This window comes from Manis javanica, chromosome 8 (genome assembly GCF_040802235.1).
Source record: "Manis javanica isolate MJ-LG chromosome 8, MJ_LKY, whole genome shotgun sequence".
Taxonomy (NCBI): domain Eukaryota; kingdom Metazoa; phylum Chordata; class Mammalia; order Pholidota; family Manidae; genus Manis; species Manis javanica.
This window is the reverse complement of record NC_133163.1, coordinates 90,281,670-90,297,833: the sequence shown is the minus strand read 5'-3', so window position 1 is coordinate 90,297,833 and position 16,164 is coordinate 90,281,670. Positions and strand designations below refer to the sequence as shown.

At 40.8% G+C, this 16,164-nt stretch overlaps 2 protein-coding genes across 9 annotated transcripts in view; one reads left to right on the top strand and one right to left on the bottom strand.

Annotated features, from left to right (window-relative positions):
• The first annotated feature begins 3,150 nt into the window (after positions 1–3,150).
• SRP14 (signal recognition particle 14) lies at positions 3,151–6,146 on the top strand. The gene is made up of 5 exons (XM_017667717.2): positions 3,151–3,306; positions 3,454–3,526; positions 4,009–4,121; positions 5,261–5,293; positions 5,760–6,146. The coding sequence occupies exons 1-5, from the start codon at positions 3,283–3,285 to the stop codon at positions 5,847–5,849; spliced, it is 333 nt and encodes a 110-aa protein (XP_017523206.1). The 5' UTR covers positions 3,151–3,282; the 3' UTR covers positions 5,850–6,146.
• Positions 6,147–6,571: 425 nt separating this feature from the next.
• Positions 6,572–16,164, bottom strand: part of EIF2AK4 (eukaryotic translation initiation factor 2 alpha kinase 4) — an 88,354-nt gene continuing 78,761 nt past the window's right edge. For 3 of the 8 annotated variants that reach the window (XM_037018775.2, XM_037018777.2, XM_037018779.2), the window contains 7 exons: positions 13,807–13,919; positions 11,324–11,382; positions 10,369–10,466; positions 9,105–9,173; positions 8,565–8,609; positions 7,347–7,465; positions 6,572–6,805 (listed from right to left, as the gene is read on the bottom strand). In XM_037018775.2, the coding sequence (XP_036874670.2) occupies positions 6,748–6,805; positions 7,347–7,465; positions 8,565–8,609; positions 9,105–9,173; positions 10,369–10,466; positions 11,324–11,382; positions 13,807–13,919 (561 nt within the window). In that variant the 3' untranslated portion in view covers positions 6,572–6,747. Of the gene's footprint in view, positions 6,806–7,346; positions 7,466–8,564; positions 8,610–9,104; positions 9,174–10,367; positions 10,467–11,323; positions 11,383–13,806; positions 13,920–16,164 lie in introns of those variants that run through there. The other 5 variants (XR_005061440.2, XR_005061439.2, XR_005061443.2 and 2 more) reach the window with 5 other exon arrangements.

Sequence of the window (16,164 nt, the reverse complement as noted above, 5' to 3'; positions counted from 1 at the left end):
TTGTCATTTATGCCTTCCCTTAGATTACACAGTTCTGTAACTGGTTCTACCTAAATTCATAGATCACAAATATCACGTGGGCCCTCATATTCCCTGGCAATCTGACAATACATCGCAAATATGTTCACTCTTTGATAATTTCATACTTCCTTCCAAATGTCCATAACCCTCTCACTGATGATCTCGTGTGGCAGACCTATGATGGCTTTTGGTTCTCCAAGATCTGGACCTATTTGTAATCCCCCATTTGTGGATCTTGGTGAAAGGCAAGGGAGAAAAAAAGGATCAGAGGGTTACTCTCTCACCTACCCCCAGGATGTAGGCTCAAATGTGTGACCTAGGATTGATCAATCTGGGGCTCCCAACCAGGTCTCTCACTTCTGAGCTAGTGATACCAAGGCCTATGGCTCTTTAGAGGCTATTTATAGCATCAGTCATTCAGAGTGGCCCTGTGCTGGCAGCCCTATAAGAGGGATGGATATTCACCAGACTGTCCCAGACTATGCTAGTCCATTGGCATATGAAGATTACTCTCCAATTTCTGTGTATAACTTTCACCTTTCTGCTGAGCCTCAAACTTGTATATTCAGTTGTTTACTTGATAATTTCATTTGGACATGTAATAGGCATCTTAGACACTACATGACCAAATGTCTTGCCAATGGGTTTCAGCCCCAGGCAAGTTCACTATGGATTCAGTGTGACCAAAGGAATCGACAGCAAAATGTTCTTGGGGTGAAAGTGTTATACCCAACTTTATTTCCAGGTGGCAGGTCAGTCACTAAAATCCCGTTCACTCAGAGCGAGTCTGCATGCAGCAAGCCGGTTTCTCCCTCTGGGCCCCTCTGTCCGCACAGCTGTCCTCTGGGCCTCTGTCCTCAGTGCTGCACCACTCCAGCCTCTGCTCTGCTCTGCTCTCCTGCAGCCTTGCAGCCCTGCCACCGTGTAGTGCCCAGAGCACTGGGTGGAGTTCTTTATATAGAGTCAACAGTCATGTATTGCCCACAGGTGTGCAGTGAGCTCGTCAACCAGAGCCAGGTGAGAATCCTGGCCACAGTAACTCTCATTTTATCCCCACCAAAATAAAACCTTTATTCTTTTTATAAATCTTTTTACTTACCAAGATTTTCCTATGTTAGCTAAATAGCACCACCATCCACCCAGTTGCTCAAATCAAAACCCTATGTGTCAGCCCCAGTTTCTCTTTTCTTCTTACAATGTTCACATACAATTGAGCAGGAATTCTGTTGATTCTATACCTGATTGCCAATGTGTTAGCACCTGGACTTTTACAATACCCTCACCCTGCCAAAGATGTCTATGTTACTATACTCAGAATCTGTGAATATGTTGCCTAACATGTTGAAAGGACTTTGCAGATGTGACTGAATTAAGGATCTTGAGATGGGGAGGTTATTCTGGATTATCTAGGAATGCCAAATGTAACCACAAGGTCCTTATAAAAAGGGAGGCAGGAGGATATGAGTCAGTAGTAGGAGATGTGACGATAGAAGCAAGAGGTTGTAATGATGTGAGGAAGGAGCCTGGAGTCAAGGAATGCAGAAGGCTTCCAGAAGCACAAGGAAACAGATTTTCCCCTGAAGCCTCAGGATGGAATGCAGTTCTACAGACACACTGATTTTAGACCTCTGGCCTCCACACTTAAAGAATAAATTCACTTTGTTTTAAGCCACTAGGTTTGTGGGGATTTGTTAAAGAATCAATAGGAAGCTAATGCAACCAGTTGGGCTCTCCATTTCTTGCCTTGTCTCTCTACAGTGCATTCTCCACACCACAGACGGGGATTTTTAAAAAATGTAAATTAGATGGTCACTGTCCTGTTTAAAACTTCCTTAACTAGAAGCTTCTCTTTGTATTTGGAACAAAATCCAAACTTACCATGGCCACAGGCCCTGTATGAGCCAGTCACCAGTTGCCTCTCCAAGCTCTCCATATTCCTTCACTCCTTCCACGTGCCCTCTCCACACCTACTCCTGAGCCTTGTGGACACAGGGTAACTTGTTCCACTTTGGAGCCTTTGTTCTAGCTGTTCCATGTGTCTGAAACGCTGGTCCCCAGATCTTTGAATGGCTGGTCCCTTTAGCTTTCAGCTCGCAGTTCTCCCTAGAGAGACTTCTCTGACCCCAGCATAAAGTAGGCTCCTTGTCACTCTCACTTGGAACAGCTAGAACAAAGGCTCCAAAGTGGAACAAGTTACCCTGTGTCCACAAGGCTCAGGAGTAGGTGTGGAGAGGGCACGTGGAAGGAGTGAAGGAATATGGAGAGCTTGGAGAGGCAACTGGTGACTGGCTCATACAGGGCCTGTGGCCATGGTAAGTTTGGATTTTGTTCCAAATACAAAGAGAAGCTTCTAGTTAAGGAAGTTTTAAACAGGACAGTGACCATCTAATTTACATCACCCTGTTTAGTTGTGGTCACAGCACTCATTATCTGAAGCTATCCTTCTTACCTGTTCAGTGTTTATTTACTCCCTACTCCTTTAACCCAAGTTCCAGGGATCCAGGAACTCTGCTTGTCTTGGGTCTTGTTGTAACCCCAGCCCCAACACAGTGCCTCCCACAGGCTGAGGCCCTCAGTAAAAACCCTTGTATGATTGAATGCTCAACCCTTACACAGGGCCTAGCTGGCTCCTGGTAAGAGTAGGACCTCCTGCACAAGTCTCTTGACTGAATCCAAAGGTGAAACTGAGACCGGGTTTCAGTTCCTCTTGCTAGAGCAGGGGTCAGCTTTCAGGGCTACCCAGCCTGGTTAGAGATGGGAAAGCTGAGAGGCCCGCCATGGGAAATTATGACAACGATAATGAAAAAAACAATGGCCAACGCTAACCGGGCACTTTCCATGTGCCAGGCACTGTTGTATGTGTTCAAAATATTTATTTACTCTTCACTATCACACTGTGAAGTGGATACATTATCACAGGTTGAAGAAACTTACTGTTTGGTAACTTGCCGTTCAACACACAGCTGAATATACACAACTATAAGTTTTTATGAAATCTTTCTTCGGTGCTCTCTCATTCCTCACACCGATTGTGGAGACAGGATTACTGACCCACCGGCCCAAGGGCGCTGGGGGTGTGTCCTCCACGGGGCAGGAGGGACGTCCCAGGGCGCAGGCGCAGGCGGGGCCGGAGGCGAGGGCGGAGGCAGGGATTGCGGGAAGAGTTGAAACCTAACAGCGGAAGTTCCTCCCAGCCTGGGCGAACTTCCGGCTCCAGCTGCCTGGGACGTACGCCGGCGGAGTGGAGCCCGCGGCCCCGGGATGGTCCTGCTGGAGAGCGAGCAGGTAACACTGGAGCTGGACAGTCGAGGGACGGATGCAGTTCGGGGCTTAGCGCGACACCTCTGTCTCCTTCTGCGAGAGGTACTGGGACTTGACGCGGCGGGGCAAGCTTTTGGGGCTGTCTAACGGGGCCGGGTTTGTGTGTTCCAGTTCCTGACGGAGCTGACCAGGCTTTTCCAGAAGTGCCGGTTGTCGGGCAGCGTGTTCATCACCCTGAAGAAGTGTAAGCACCTGTCGGAGGCCGAGCGACGCCGCTGCCCGGGTGCCCGGTGGCTGACAGTCAACGGGCGGAGGCGTCTGCCATGTCTCCCCGCCTGCCTTGACCCTCCTCCACCTTGTACCGCGTGCATGCAAGGCTGAGGGACCGGAGAGTATTAGGGACTGTGGCTCTTGTGGCCCCCAGCACTTAGCCACCTGAGTGAGCGGTTCTGGGTACCGTGGGCCCCAAACATGTCAGGACTCTAATTTTTGTCAGCGATCCCAAACCCTGCCACGATTAGTGAGACGTAAAAGGCTTTGATATTACAATGTTCCCGTCGTGGAAGTAGCAAGTAGTTGCCCAAGGTCTTGCCAAGCCGTCGGTGACCGAGCTAGGGCTGTGGAGGTGGATTAGGCAGCCTCTTCGTATGCCTTCTCTGCTTGTTAACTTGTCTACCTGTTAACAACGATTGGGGCTGTGTTCACTAGGGTGTATTTTTCATGCAGATGATGGTCGAACTAAACCCATTCCAAGGAAAGGTTCTGTGGAGGGCTTTGAGCCCTCAGACAACAAGTGTCTGTTAAGAGCTACCGATGGGAAAAAGAAGATCAGCACTGTGGTGAGTTGGATTCCTAATACTACAATTTTGGAGTTTGAAGACTTGAACTTAACCGAGAATGGGGCTTATGTGAACCAGGTTTGTTTGTGTTTTAAATAAAAGCTAGTGAGTGTGTAGCTCCCCAGCTGTTTGGGGATCCAGGCCTTCTTTTATTACTTTAATAGAAAACTAACGAGCAAAGTTAAAATGAAGGTAGAAGTCAAATACTTGCTATTCTGCTGAAATTTTTGTGGATATAAAATGAGCATAGCAGTTCTCACTCATAGTAGTACTGTAAGGATAAGTTGGCAGAAATATTTGATTCTGTATCCTATATAAGTGTGCTGGGCCTTCAATGAGCAGTTTCTTGGTACCAGATGATGCATTTACTTTAAAGCTGATTATTCCCTTATCTCTGTGGTTCACCAAGCGTGTAGCTGTGTGTTAGGATTGGTTCTTGAGAACCATTTAGTCAAGTGCCCTAGTGTTTCAAGGTGGGGGTTGAATATGGCAAAGTGATACTCCTGGAGTCCACATGAGTACTTTCTTTTGCTGGGACAGAACCAGGTTGCCCTCTTATCACATCCTATAGGATGTTCATGAGAATGCAGGCCATAATTAACTGGTAAAGGGAGACTTATCAACTATCTTGAGAGGACTTTTACAGTAAGGCAAGCTTAATGTGGTCTTTAAAAAATAAAGTTGGTATGAATGTGAAAACCTAATGAATCTTTACAAGTAGAATGTCTTGTGGTAGCTTGCATTTTGCTTAAATAGGCCTGAATGAATGGGAGGTGTTTAAAATAAGATGGGGAGGGAGCAGTTTAAATGTATTTTGTACAAAAGATTAATACTAAGTCCTTTGGCATCTCAAGAGAAAAATGCCATGTGTCTAAGAGATTTCAAAAGAGGTGAGAAGCATAGCTTCTGTAGGAGCCCACTTCTGCCTTGTTCCCAGCTTGGTGCAGTTCTTGTGTAGAAAGTAAGTACAGAAGAAAGTGGAGTAGAAAAATAGCCTCTTGTGTAGTATGATCCCCAAAGTTGGGAAGAAATATAAACAATAAGAATAGTGTCTTGAGGCTTTTGAGTTAGTATGTGGGGTGAGGCAGAGAATTCTTATATAGATAAGAGGGGTGACTTTTTTTTCCCCCCTTTTCCAGGTGAGCTCCAAAGAAGTGAATAAGTTTCAGATGGTGAGTTTCTGGTGTTCCCTATGTCCCCTTTTTAGGGCAAGACAGCGTAATTTTGAATACCTAGTTAAGACCTATCTAGGTTCACTGTTCTCCTGTGATGTTTTACTAATAGTTTATGAGTAAAAGCTGCCAGGCTATGAATTTTACTTTGAACACTGATCTTACCTTCTTTTTCTGTTTTTTAAGCTAGGTTTTGTCATCAGCTTCAGATATGGTGTCTAGAGTATAGTTGAACAAGAATGTGCCCAGTTTTCCCTTTTTGTTGAAATAGTAAAAAATGTGCAACTCACTGAGGGCAAGTGTTACCAGAGCTACTATAATGTGAGAGTTCTCTTATACCACTTTCCTTCAGATACATGTGTTCCATGGTACTGTCAGGTAGGCTTTCTGATTCTGGCTGTCCTCAATCGTGGAAATGGGGCAGTTGCTCCTCTTCCCACTCAGGTCCTTCTCTTGTGTCTTCTAGGCTTATTCAAACCTACTGAGAGCAAACATGGATGGGCTGAAGAAGAGGGACAAAAAGAGCAAGAATAAGAAGAGCAAAGCAGCACAGTGAGGGGTACCAGGTCTCTGCTTTCACCAGCTAACTGCTCATTCGTTCTTTTTTCTTTGGTTTTTACTTTTGGCCACAAAGCTAGGGCTCTGGTTCCCTACAATAACTGTTTTAATGTGAGATTAGGATCATTTTGGATAGAAGAAGGGCTGAAATGTTTACATGGTAGTTGTAAGAAGCCAGTTTATTTTAGAACTGGCTAATTGCTCTGTGTTGCATGATTGTACATTCCTGGATTGTAAAGTCTCTGTAGCCATCTGTGTGAAGAGCAATTTATCATTAAACCTGTATTGAATAGCACTGATCATCCATCCTTTCTTGTCCTATCTCATATTAATAGTTTCTGGCAGTAACTACTGATTCTGGAAAGATAAGATTATGAGTAGGCTTTAGCCCTATCTATCTTCTAGGTTACTAGAATTAAAACCTGACGATTTTGTAAAGTTGTACTATCTTTAGGGTATTCTTCCCATTTGGCTGTATAATTTCATCATCATAGTTCCTTTAGCAAATTTGAGTGAGTTCTCATAGATAAATAAATTTGCTTAACCACCTTAGGATAAACACATTACAAAATCATCAAGAATATTCCAGGTTAATATTTAATTTCTGTATGCCCTTCATTTGGACATTTTCATGTGCTTTGTCATTAGGACTAAGAGAGCACTGTTTTTGTGTGTTCGAGCTCTGCAAAAACTTTAGTGTTAACAGATATGCAATGAAAAAACAGGTATCAAAGTATTTATTATATTCAAAAAGATAAATTCATAATGTTACACATGAAAAATTTACAAAGCTCAGTATTGCAGGACTGTTGCTTAGAATGTAGTTAAAATGACAATGAATGTATATTTTATAGTATCAGCTCCCATCTGAACAATGTAATAACCGTTCATTAGAATTAAAACAAGATTCTGTAGTAGTCGTCTCTGTAGCTGTACAGGAATAGCACAGACACTCTGCAAAAGAAGGGAAAAGACAGGATCAGTATAATGGGTAAATAACAGAGTTAATAAAAAATCCTTAGAACACTTAACAGGAGTTTTGTTTCACCAAAAAGGAGATGAAAGGCTAGTCACTGAAAAATTGTTTTATAGAAGCTGTGACTGGCAAGGGTCTGCAGTATAAGGCCCTATATAAAGAGACCACCATTTGCCTCCCAGGTTGTTGCCTCTAAAGCAGATAATAGGAACAACTGGTATTCTGACAGGACAGAAAGCAAGTCAGCTGTTTTCTTTCATTTAAATCTATTTATAGTAGTTACTTGTGTGATTACAATTATAATTGTGATAACTACTTCCAGGACCCGCTGTGTTTTGTTACTGGCAAGATTGTGACTGTGACTCAGTCCTAAGCAAGACTGATTGGTTACTAGTTGCAGTTCTAACATGATAGTTGATCAGCCATCGAACCTCACCAAACTATAAAACGTGTCATTTAAAAACCCCTCCTTATGTTTTAAACCACACTGAAACCTGCAATGCGTAAGTGATAACTTACTTTTTTTCTACTTTGATGTTATAAATCTCATCACAGACTAATTTGAGGTATCTCTGCTTTGGCAGGCGTGACAGCAGCTGCTTCACAGTTGTGTTAAATGCCTGTTCATCAGCATCCCACTAGGAGGAAATAGATAAGACTTAATAATAGGTACTAGGGTTTAGCAACTGGCTTTTTTTGGGTCACTAATGAAGTATGGATGCCATTTCCTCCCTTAAATACACTGAAGAAATCAGTGACAGACAGAACTGGTGGGGACTGCTGGGGTTCCTCCTCTGAAGTGTCAATTTTCTTTACAAGACCATCATTACATCCTGATTAACGATGCGGCTGCCCAGTTAATGTGACTTCAGACCAGGTATTTCTGCCTACTGTTTACTTTGCGTAAGATGGAGATACCGCCTCTGATGTGCATCTGTTTGAGTGGATCATAAAGCAGTAAATTGCCAGGATAGTGGTGTATACTTATTTTCAAGACAACAGAAAATGTATGAAATGTTAGTTCTGGGACAGAGTTCATTTTTCATCTAATTTAATTTGACTAAACACTCTGGAGAGACAAAAAGTATTCTTTGAAACAACATGTTGTAAAAGTCACCTGTAGCTATGATTATAGTTAAGCATTCGTAACTATTCGAATTTTAAAAATTGTTATTTGGCTGTTTGATAGTAAGGGTACATACCTGTTTAAAAAAGTATATTAAAAATAGGACCTAAATTAATTTTTACAAAAAGATCTTTCATACAGTTCTAGTTCTACAAATGAGCTTCCCTAGTTGGAAGGAAGATTTGTTTGAGGCAGCATAGTATAGTGGTGGTTCAGAACATAGATTCTACTGGTCTGCCCAGGTTTGAATCCTGACCCTGCTGCTTACTAGGTGGGTGACCTTTAGTAAAATATTTATGTTTTTTTTCCATTCTCTGTAAAATGAAGATAATAATAGTACCTGCCTCTTGGGGTTGTTAGAATTAAATGAGTTAGTTACTATTTGTAAAATACTTAGAACAAGGCCCGTCAGAGCCTGACACACAATAAAAACATTAGGTGTTTGTTAATAAAATCATCTCCAAAATTTAAGAGAAAGTCATTAGAAAACTATGATTGCCTTAAAATTGATTAAGTAACATACGCCACATAAAAGGAACAATGCTACTAAATTCCTGGAACTACTTGAAAAATAACCAAGGCCACAGTGCAGAAGAGTTCATCTTGCTTACCTCTAATGATAAAAACTGTAAGATAGTTTCTTTGGGTAGATCCACCTGTTGATACACAAAAATGCATGTCACTGTTCGGGAGCCCTCGGCAGCTCCTACTGACATGTGGCTATGGTGTCACTTTGGATGGAACAGCATGAAGAGAGTGGGCAGAGTCTGGGATGCCACTGTGCTACAAAGCAGTCTTAATGAACCATGCAGTGATAAGATCTCAGCACTGATGCACTACACCCCAAATGTTGACACTGTTACCTGCTTAGCTAGCCAAAGGCCTGAAACATTTAGAAAAATGATGGTTTTCATTTTCACTTTCCCCCTCCATCTTTCAGAGGAAGAAAGTAGAAGAAACCCACAAACACAAAACCTTCAGTTTTCCCCCCAGTACTTGACAGATTTAGATTAACTGTGGTTCACATCAGTGATAACAAGCCTGCATCTTATTATTGATGATCACTGAGAAGAAAAGCTCTGATTTCTGAGGATGCTGCTTTGACAATATGGACCGAAGCCATCCTCAAAATGTTAAAGAAAGTGACTTACAGCCAAAATTTCAATTTCACTGCTTTTCTGATGTAAGTTGGCAATGGAGGTCTGAAGTCGGGTTTGTACCTAACAAGAAGAAAACATGTCAGAACTTAGAGCCTGTCAAACCAAACAATCTTTCTTGCCATTTTATTTCCTACTCCAGGTAACAATCACAGGTGGCAAACCAAAGCCCAGAAAGGATCCCAAATATTATTTAAGGACTTGCTCTTATTAAACTACTTCAGAAAGATGAGTGTCTCGCCTATTGTGCTCTCATGGGAAATGAGCTTTTATAGCCTATCTTGATTATTTGTTTAATAACCCATCTAGTGGCTTATTTCTTATAATTTTGAAAAGACACCTAATAAAAGCTCAGTGCAGTGAAATAGTGCATGTGGAAGCAGGGAGATTTTAATTAAGCTAAATTCAGGAAAAGGAGAAGATGCCAGCGATGAGAACATGAAACTGAAATATGGTATGTGATATAAAAGCAAAAAGATGTGAGAAATGAGTTGCTACCCAACATCCTGAGAAACACCTAGGAGAGCTTATAAAAATGAGGTACCTGATCTTTTACATTTCAGTCTGATCACATTTCTAATGACAGCTGACACCCTCTTCCCAAGTGAGGACAGTGCCCCCACTGCACATTAGGATTGTCTGTACCACCTTCCTACTGTCCCATTTGGAATATCCTACTCTTCCCTCCCCGCCTATTTAAATCCTTCAGAGATCACGTCTGTCAAACCTTCCTTTATCATCCATGCAAACAGTCACTGAAGATATTTAATTCAGCACTCTACTTATTTTCGTCTGTTCTCCAACTATATAATGCATAAGCTTCCAAGGTTATAAACTTATTGAGAACTGGGGCCATGTCATATGTCTTTCATATCTTACATGGCATTTAGCACAGAATCAGGGATTCAGCAGATGCCAAAATGCAGTGAGAAACCTGCCTCCAGTCTTGTGATCTCTGCTTTGTTATTTAAAATAAAAGAAACATCCCATCTGCTATTAGAGCCAGATCAGAAAGTTTTTGTTTAGATCCAGCAATTCTCACAACTACTTCTAAGTGCCCACAGTCCACACTGACACTTGACTGTGGACGATGATGGGGCAGAATCCTGGCACCTGAGAGATTGTGGTAATGGAATTTTCAGAAGCCACCAAATTAGGGAAGTGGAAAGAAAAATATTTCCAGGAAACTGTTTCTGATTTTCCTTTCCTGTTTTCTTCCTCCTCTGTAGATCAATTAGAAAGCCAGGAAACTGTGTACCTGAGTTTCATACCACCTCCTAGTGCTGGCTGACAGCTTCTCCGGGGCTAACACACTCACAATGGGAACAACTGTTGTGCCATGGATTTCAAACAAACCTGAAACAAGGAGAGCTTCAGAATTTATGGCCTTACCTGGTTCTGCTTTCTATAACACACTACAGAGATGGCAGAGATAATTAGCAGAATCCACTGTGGTGTGACCCTATGGGCTAGATTATGTCCAGCCCTTGTTTTCTGTATTTGCAACTGCCTGTACTTGAGTAGAAATAGCCAAGAACTCCACCCACTGGCAGTTGTGATGCTGCTGTGGAGACCGCCAGCCTTCTCCTCAGGTGGGAGCAGGGTAAGGGGTGACAAAGGCATAGGGAGGTAACAGGATTCATCAAAACTTCATGAACCCAGAAAGAAGAATCAAACTTTGTATCTCCCAAACTCTAATACTTCAAATTCCTCAAAGTATTTGAAATCTGATGGTGGCAGAAAAGCAATGCTAATATTCTGTTAAAAGCCAAATATGTCTTCTAATGGACTTAACTGGGACATTTCTTTCTTGGTAAGATTGACAGATGAGATGACACTAGAGGCATGACTATCACAGCTGTGCCCTCCTGGCTTTTAGGAACGCATACAGTGTTTTTCTCTAAGGGATTTCCAAATACTTTTCTTCATTCTTCTGTATGGGGACACTTTCCAGGAAAATTATCCATATTCAATCTATACAGTAAGTTGAGTTGAGGTAAACCCCTCAGTAAGAGATCAGGATCATAAGAGTCACTAACCTCCTAGTTGTTATTTTTTAGGACATAGATTTCAAAGCCATTTGGCACAAAAATTATAATATATGTTACTTTAAAAATGTGTTTCTGATGCAACAAAGAGTTAGCCACAGTCTTAAGTGCTTAGAGCACACACACATGCATTATTATGTTTAGATTATAATTAGTACACTATACCTGAAGCATTAGAACATGACCCCTTCAGATTTTGTGCTGCAAGATTATCAGAAACTTCTCTAAAAACAAGCAAACAAAAACAATTAGAAAATAGTAAGGCAAAAGCAACATAGATAACTTATAGTGAGTTATAGTTAGAATAAGCCATGTTTTCTATTAAATATAAAAATATTTCATAAATACTGGTTATAAGAGGAAAAATAAAATTCGTACTTAATTATGCTTTTGGTCAAGTGCAAATAAAAATTATAAAGGATGTCATTTCAAATTAACAAATGCCTAAAAACAACATCCGATTTCAGCTGGGTTTGAAGTCCTGGCTCAACATAAGAAGCTAATTTCAATTATATATAATATAATGGGTATTCTTTCCGCTCTCATCACAATACAAGGCAACATTAGCAATGGCATGCCCAACCTTCACTATGGCAGCAACCCTGGCTGTCACCCACAGGAGAACATTTAGTAAATAAGGAGATTCTTTGAAAAATTGGATGGATGTTCTTTCAAAGACTGAATTAATTTATAGTCTTTGAGAGAAACAATAGCATTCTTAGGGAAACAATCAAAATGATTGATTTTGCTAAAATCAAATCCCTAAATTTAGCAAATTTAGTTGCTAAAACTAAATCCCATCTGTCCTTTTAGCAGCTTAATAAATGTTCACCTGTACCCACTATTAATTGGTTGACTATTTTTTGTTTTCTCTTCTAAACCTGTCTTTGATTTGGATCCATAATCCTAATATGTGGTGATTTCAAGAACATTATATTCCCTCAGAAAAAGCCTGATGGTAAATTTATTCAAGCTAGGTGCAGATGGGAAAGGGTAGAGGCCAGGGAAGGAGAAGCAAGCAAGGAAATTGATTTCATATAAGCTAGGATTTCCTAGTCTTGACACTACTAACAGTTGGGCCATAGAATTCTTTGTTGGGGGCACTGGGCGAGGGGTTGGGGAAGGGGAAGGAAGGGGACCATCAGTTCTGTCCACTGTAGGATGTTGGGCAGCATCCCTGATCTGGGCTAGATTCAGTAGCACCCTTAATTGTAATAACCAAAAATGTCTACAAACATTGCAAAATGTCCCCTGGAGGGCAAAATCACTGCTTGTTGACAATCACTGATATAAGCCAAAAAAAGGAGAGTATTGTATTATCTGATTATGAGCATAATGAGAATTACAAATATTAGAAAAGCTTAAGGAAAATCAAGATCCCTTGTAATCCCACTAACCAGAAATAACTATAATTAACAATTTGGTACATCATTCCAACATTTTTCTATGTATGGATTAAAACAAAACTGAAACAAAAATGGGGTCATTTCATACATCCTATTTGTGGCCATCCTTCCATGTCAGTAAACTGAGCTTTACTAGAATCATTTTTAAAGGCTGCACAGTTTTTCACTGTATTTACGTAATTCAAACAATCTTTTACCAATGAATATTGTGATAAGTGACAGATTCTTAAAAGTATTGTCCAGGAACCCCTGGAGGTCCCTGAGATCCTTTTACAGGGTGTCTGCAAGGCCAAAACTATTTCCACAATACTCCTAAGATGTTTACTATCCTTTTGAGTCTCATCCTCTCACAAATGTGTAATGGAATTTTCCAGAGACAACAAGATGGGTAATATCACAACAGACTGAAAACAAAGCAGATATGACAATCTAGTTTCTTCTGTTAAGGCATTAGAGATTACAAAAATGTAAGACAATGAGCTAAACAGTATCTGCAAAAATATGAAACAATGCAGCTCTTCTTACCAAATTTGTTTTGGAAAAAATACAGTTACTTTCCTCTAAAAATAAGTTACTCAGGTTAGCATGTAATGGGGTTGTTACTGGTATTTTAATATCTTTTAAATGTTTATGTTTGAATTTCTAACAAATTATTGGTAGCTGTAACCCACATAAAGTGCTCTGGGGTCTTCAAATAATTTTTAAGGGTATAAAGAGGTTCTTAGACCACGTTAGAGAACTGCTATTAGAAGCAGTGCCTTGATAGACATCTTTGTACATATCCCTATGGAATAATTTTTACTATAAATTCCTGGATGTGGAATTGCTGGGTCAACCTAAAAACATTTTTTAGTTTTAAGGTTTTAAAACTTACTTCGAACCAATTTAAATTTCCACCATGAGTATGTGAGATCTTTTCCCAGAGCTTTTTAGGTCTTTCAAATACATTGACAAAACACCACCAAAATTCACTGATTAACAGAACAAACAATAATGGCAGATAGATTGGCTCTTCAGGCCTTTCAAAATGATAAAATATTCTTTGACAGGTTACAAAGAACAAACCTTGAAAGTAAGATATAACTTGGCTTATGCAGAGGGTCCTATAAGTAAACTGCTGAGTTATTCAGAAGCAATAGAATGGTTCCCTATCTTTATTTCCCAAAAAGATCACAATGACTTTTAAAATAAGTGTATGTAAATTCTACAGCTGGTTTTTTGGGCTTTTGTTTACTAAGTTACCTGAGAGTCCTTTCATCACTGACTTTAGTCCTCAGTTTCTGCACCACGTGGTCCACAAGATCGGACTCCAGCACACGTTTCTCTGTTTGCCTTTCCTTCTCAAAAGACTTAACCTTAAAAAGAATGAAATTGACATCATTTCTGAAGACAACAGGCTGAATCAGAGTACCATAGTAACACTACTAAAGTCAACAGGTTAGTTAAGTGGTTCTTAATCAGGGGGCAAGTTAGCCCCTCACAGGATATCTGGCAATGTTTGGAGACATTTTGGACTATGACAACTGTGGGGGGTACTCCTGGCATCTTGTGTGTAGAGGCTAGGTATGGTAAACAACCCACAACCCACAGGACAGCAGCCCCCACAAAGAATTATCTGGCCCACATGTCAAAGTGTGGCTATTGAAAAACCCTCGCCTAGACTAGAATAACATATCATAGATGATAGAATTAAAAAAAAAGAGAGAAAAAAGGCCAAGATGAAGCAGCCCCTATTTTAGTTGATTCTTTCACATATTCTTCCCCTAAACATCTGGTCGGTAGGGTTTCTACAACTAACTCCTGCCCTCTCCTTTCCAAACCCAGGTGCTCTCATCCCATTTTTATGGTACCTGCCCTTTCATCTTCATTCCCAGGGCCAGCACTCAACCTTGGCTGGGGATACCAATATTCTTCCCACTGCTACTTTTCCCTCACTCCAGTCCATCCTACGTACCCCTGCAGATTAGTTTTTCTTATATACAACTCTGATGCCCCTTCTGTCCAAAACATATGCTGGCTTCCCACTACTTGCTGAATGAAGTCCAAATTTCTTGGATGGGCATTTTGGCTATGATCTAGCTAGAACCATTCTCCTGCTGAAGTACTCCTCTTTACAATCTTGCTTCACCCAAAATAGACTATTCAGTGTAATACCAGAATAGTCCTCCACTGGCCTGACTCTTATCTTTAGGATAATCTACTGAAAGAACTGTTACCTTTGCTATTCCGTCTGCTCAAAAAGCCCTTTCAGCACAAACTGATATCCTGTCCATCTGTGAGAACCCAGCATAGATCCCTGCTATCTCTAAAGTAATTCCCTGCTATCTCTAAAGTAATCTCCCAGGCTGATGAAACCTTAGAGAACTCTGTAGGACTCTCATGGCATTTAGCATTTTCTAGCGTATAGTCATGCATAAATGTCTTATTTTCCCTACCAGATTACAGGATCTTTGACAGCAGGGCCTGTGGCTTAAATGCCCTTATATCCTTCATGGCCCTGAATTCAATCCCTCCCGCACTGTGAATGTTTAAAATGCACCCACTGTGGAATGGATGAATGAAGTAATGTCTTGCCTTTCAAATAGGAAGATGATGCTGTTGACCCACCATTAAGACAGGCTTTTTAGACTCAAAAGAGCTCAACAGGCTGGAACAATGTACTGAAATGAGTAAGATCACATTTAGCAAAGATAAATATTAAGTCCTATAAGTAAAGCCCTAATTGTAGGCAGCTAGCCAGACGTGGTGGTAACTGAAAAGGCCAGTGGGTTTTAGTTGATGATGAGTTCAGTATGAGCCAAAAGAGCCATGTGGTTGCTACAAGTTAGTTCATCTGTATGCTCTTTTAGGAGGAATATGGTGCCTGGATCTAAGAGGTCATAAGACCCTACTCATTTGGTTAGAACATGCTTAGAGTGCTCTGTAGAATTTTAGTATTACATTTAAAGACAGACATTGACAAAGTTAAGTGTGTTGAGAGGTCAAGGATTTGGAAGTTGTCTTATGAGGAATGGCTTAGGGAACTGGAGTGTTGAAAAAAAGAGGACAGTTAAAGCAGCATGGCAGGTATCTCCTAGAATTTATTTGAAGGTAGCTGAGAGAAGGAAGAATAATTAGATTTGTTATTTTGACTACGTGAGCAGGCAAAAGGAGGACCAGTGAGTGTAAGTTTTGGGAAACAGATTCTGATTCAGGTTTTTAAAATTTACTAATCACTACAGCATTGTGTTATGACACTGGAATTATCCAGCAAAGGCTAGATGGTCATCTCTTGGTAATATTGCAGGAGCAAATCACTGCTATGGAAGAAGCTTGATCAGTTGGACTTAGGGTCATTTACAATTTTGTGACTAACAAGCAGACTAATAGCAGGGATCTGAAGATTTTCTCATGAAGACTACTACAGGAGGATTAACTACTACTTTCTTCCTGCCTTAAACAACTAGAAAATCAAACAAAACATATAAACAATGTTTTTCAGACGTTGGAGAACAATCAGTGGAGGGCAATTATCCCCAAGAGAAGGAAAACAAAGTGTGCTTTCAAGAGCCCCAGTTTACTGTGCTGAAGAAGTCTGCAGAATGCAGTGCAGGCTAGTAA

Coding starts and splice junctions, on each gene's coding strand:
- SRP14 (XM_017667717.2), top strand. CDS start 3,283: ATGGTCCTGCTGGAGAGCGAGCAG. Junction 3,307..3,453: donor TCCTGCTGGAGAGCGAGCAG/GTAACACTGGAG, acceptor TGTGTGTTCCAG/TTCCTGACGGAGCTGACCAG. Junction 5,294..5,759: donor AAGTGAATAAGTTTCAGATG/GTGAGTTTCTGG, acceptor TGTGTCTTCTAG/GCTTATTCAAACCTACTGAG.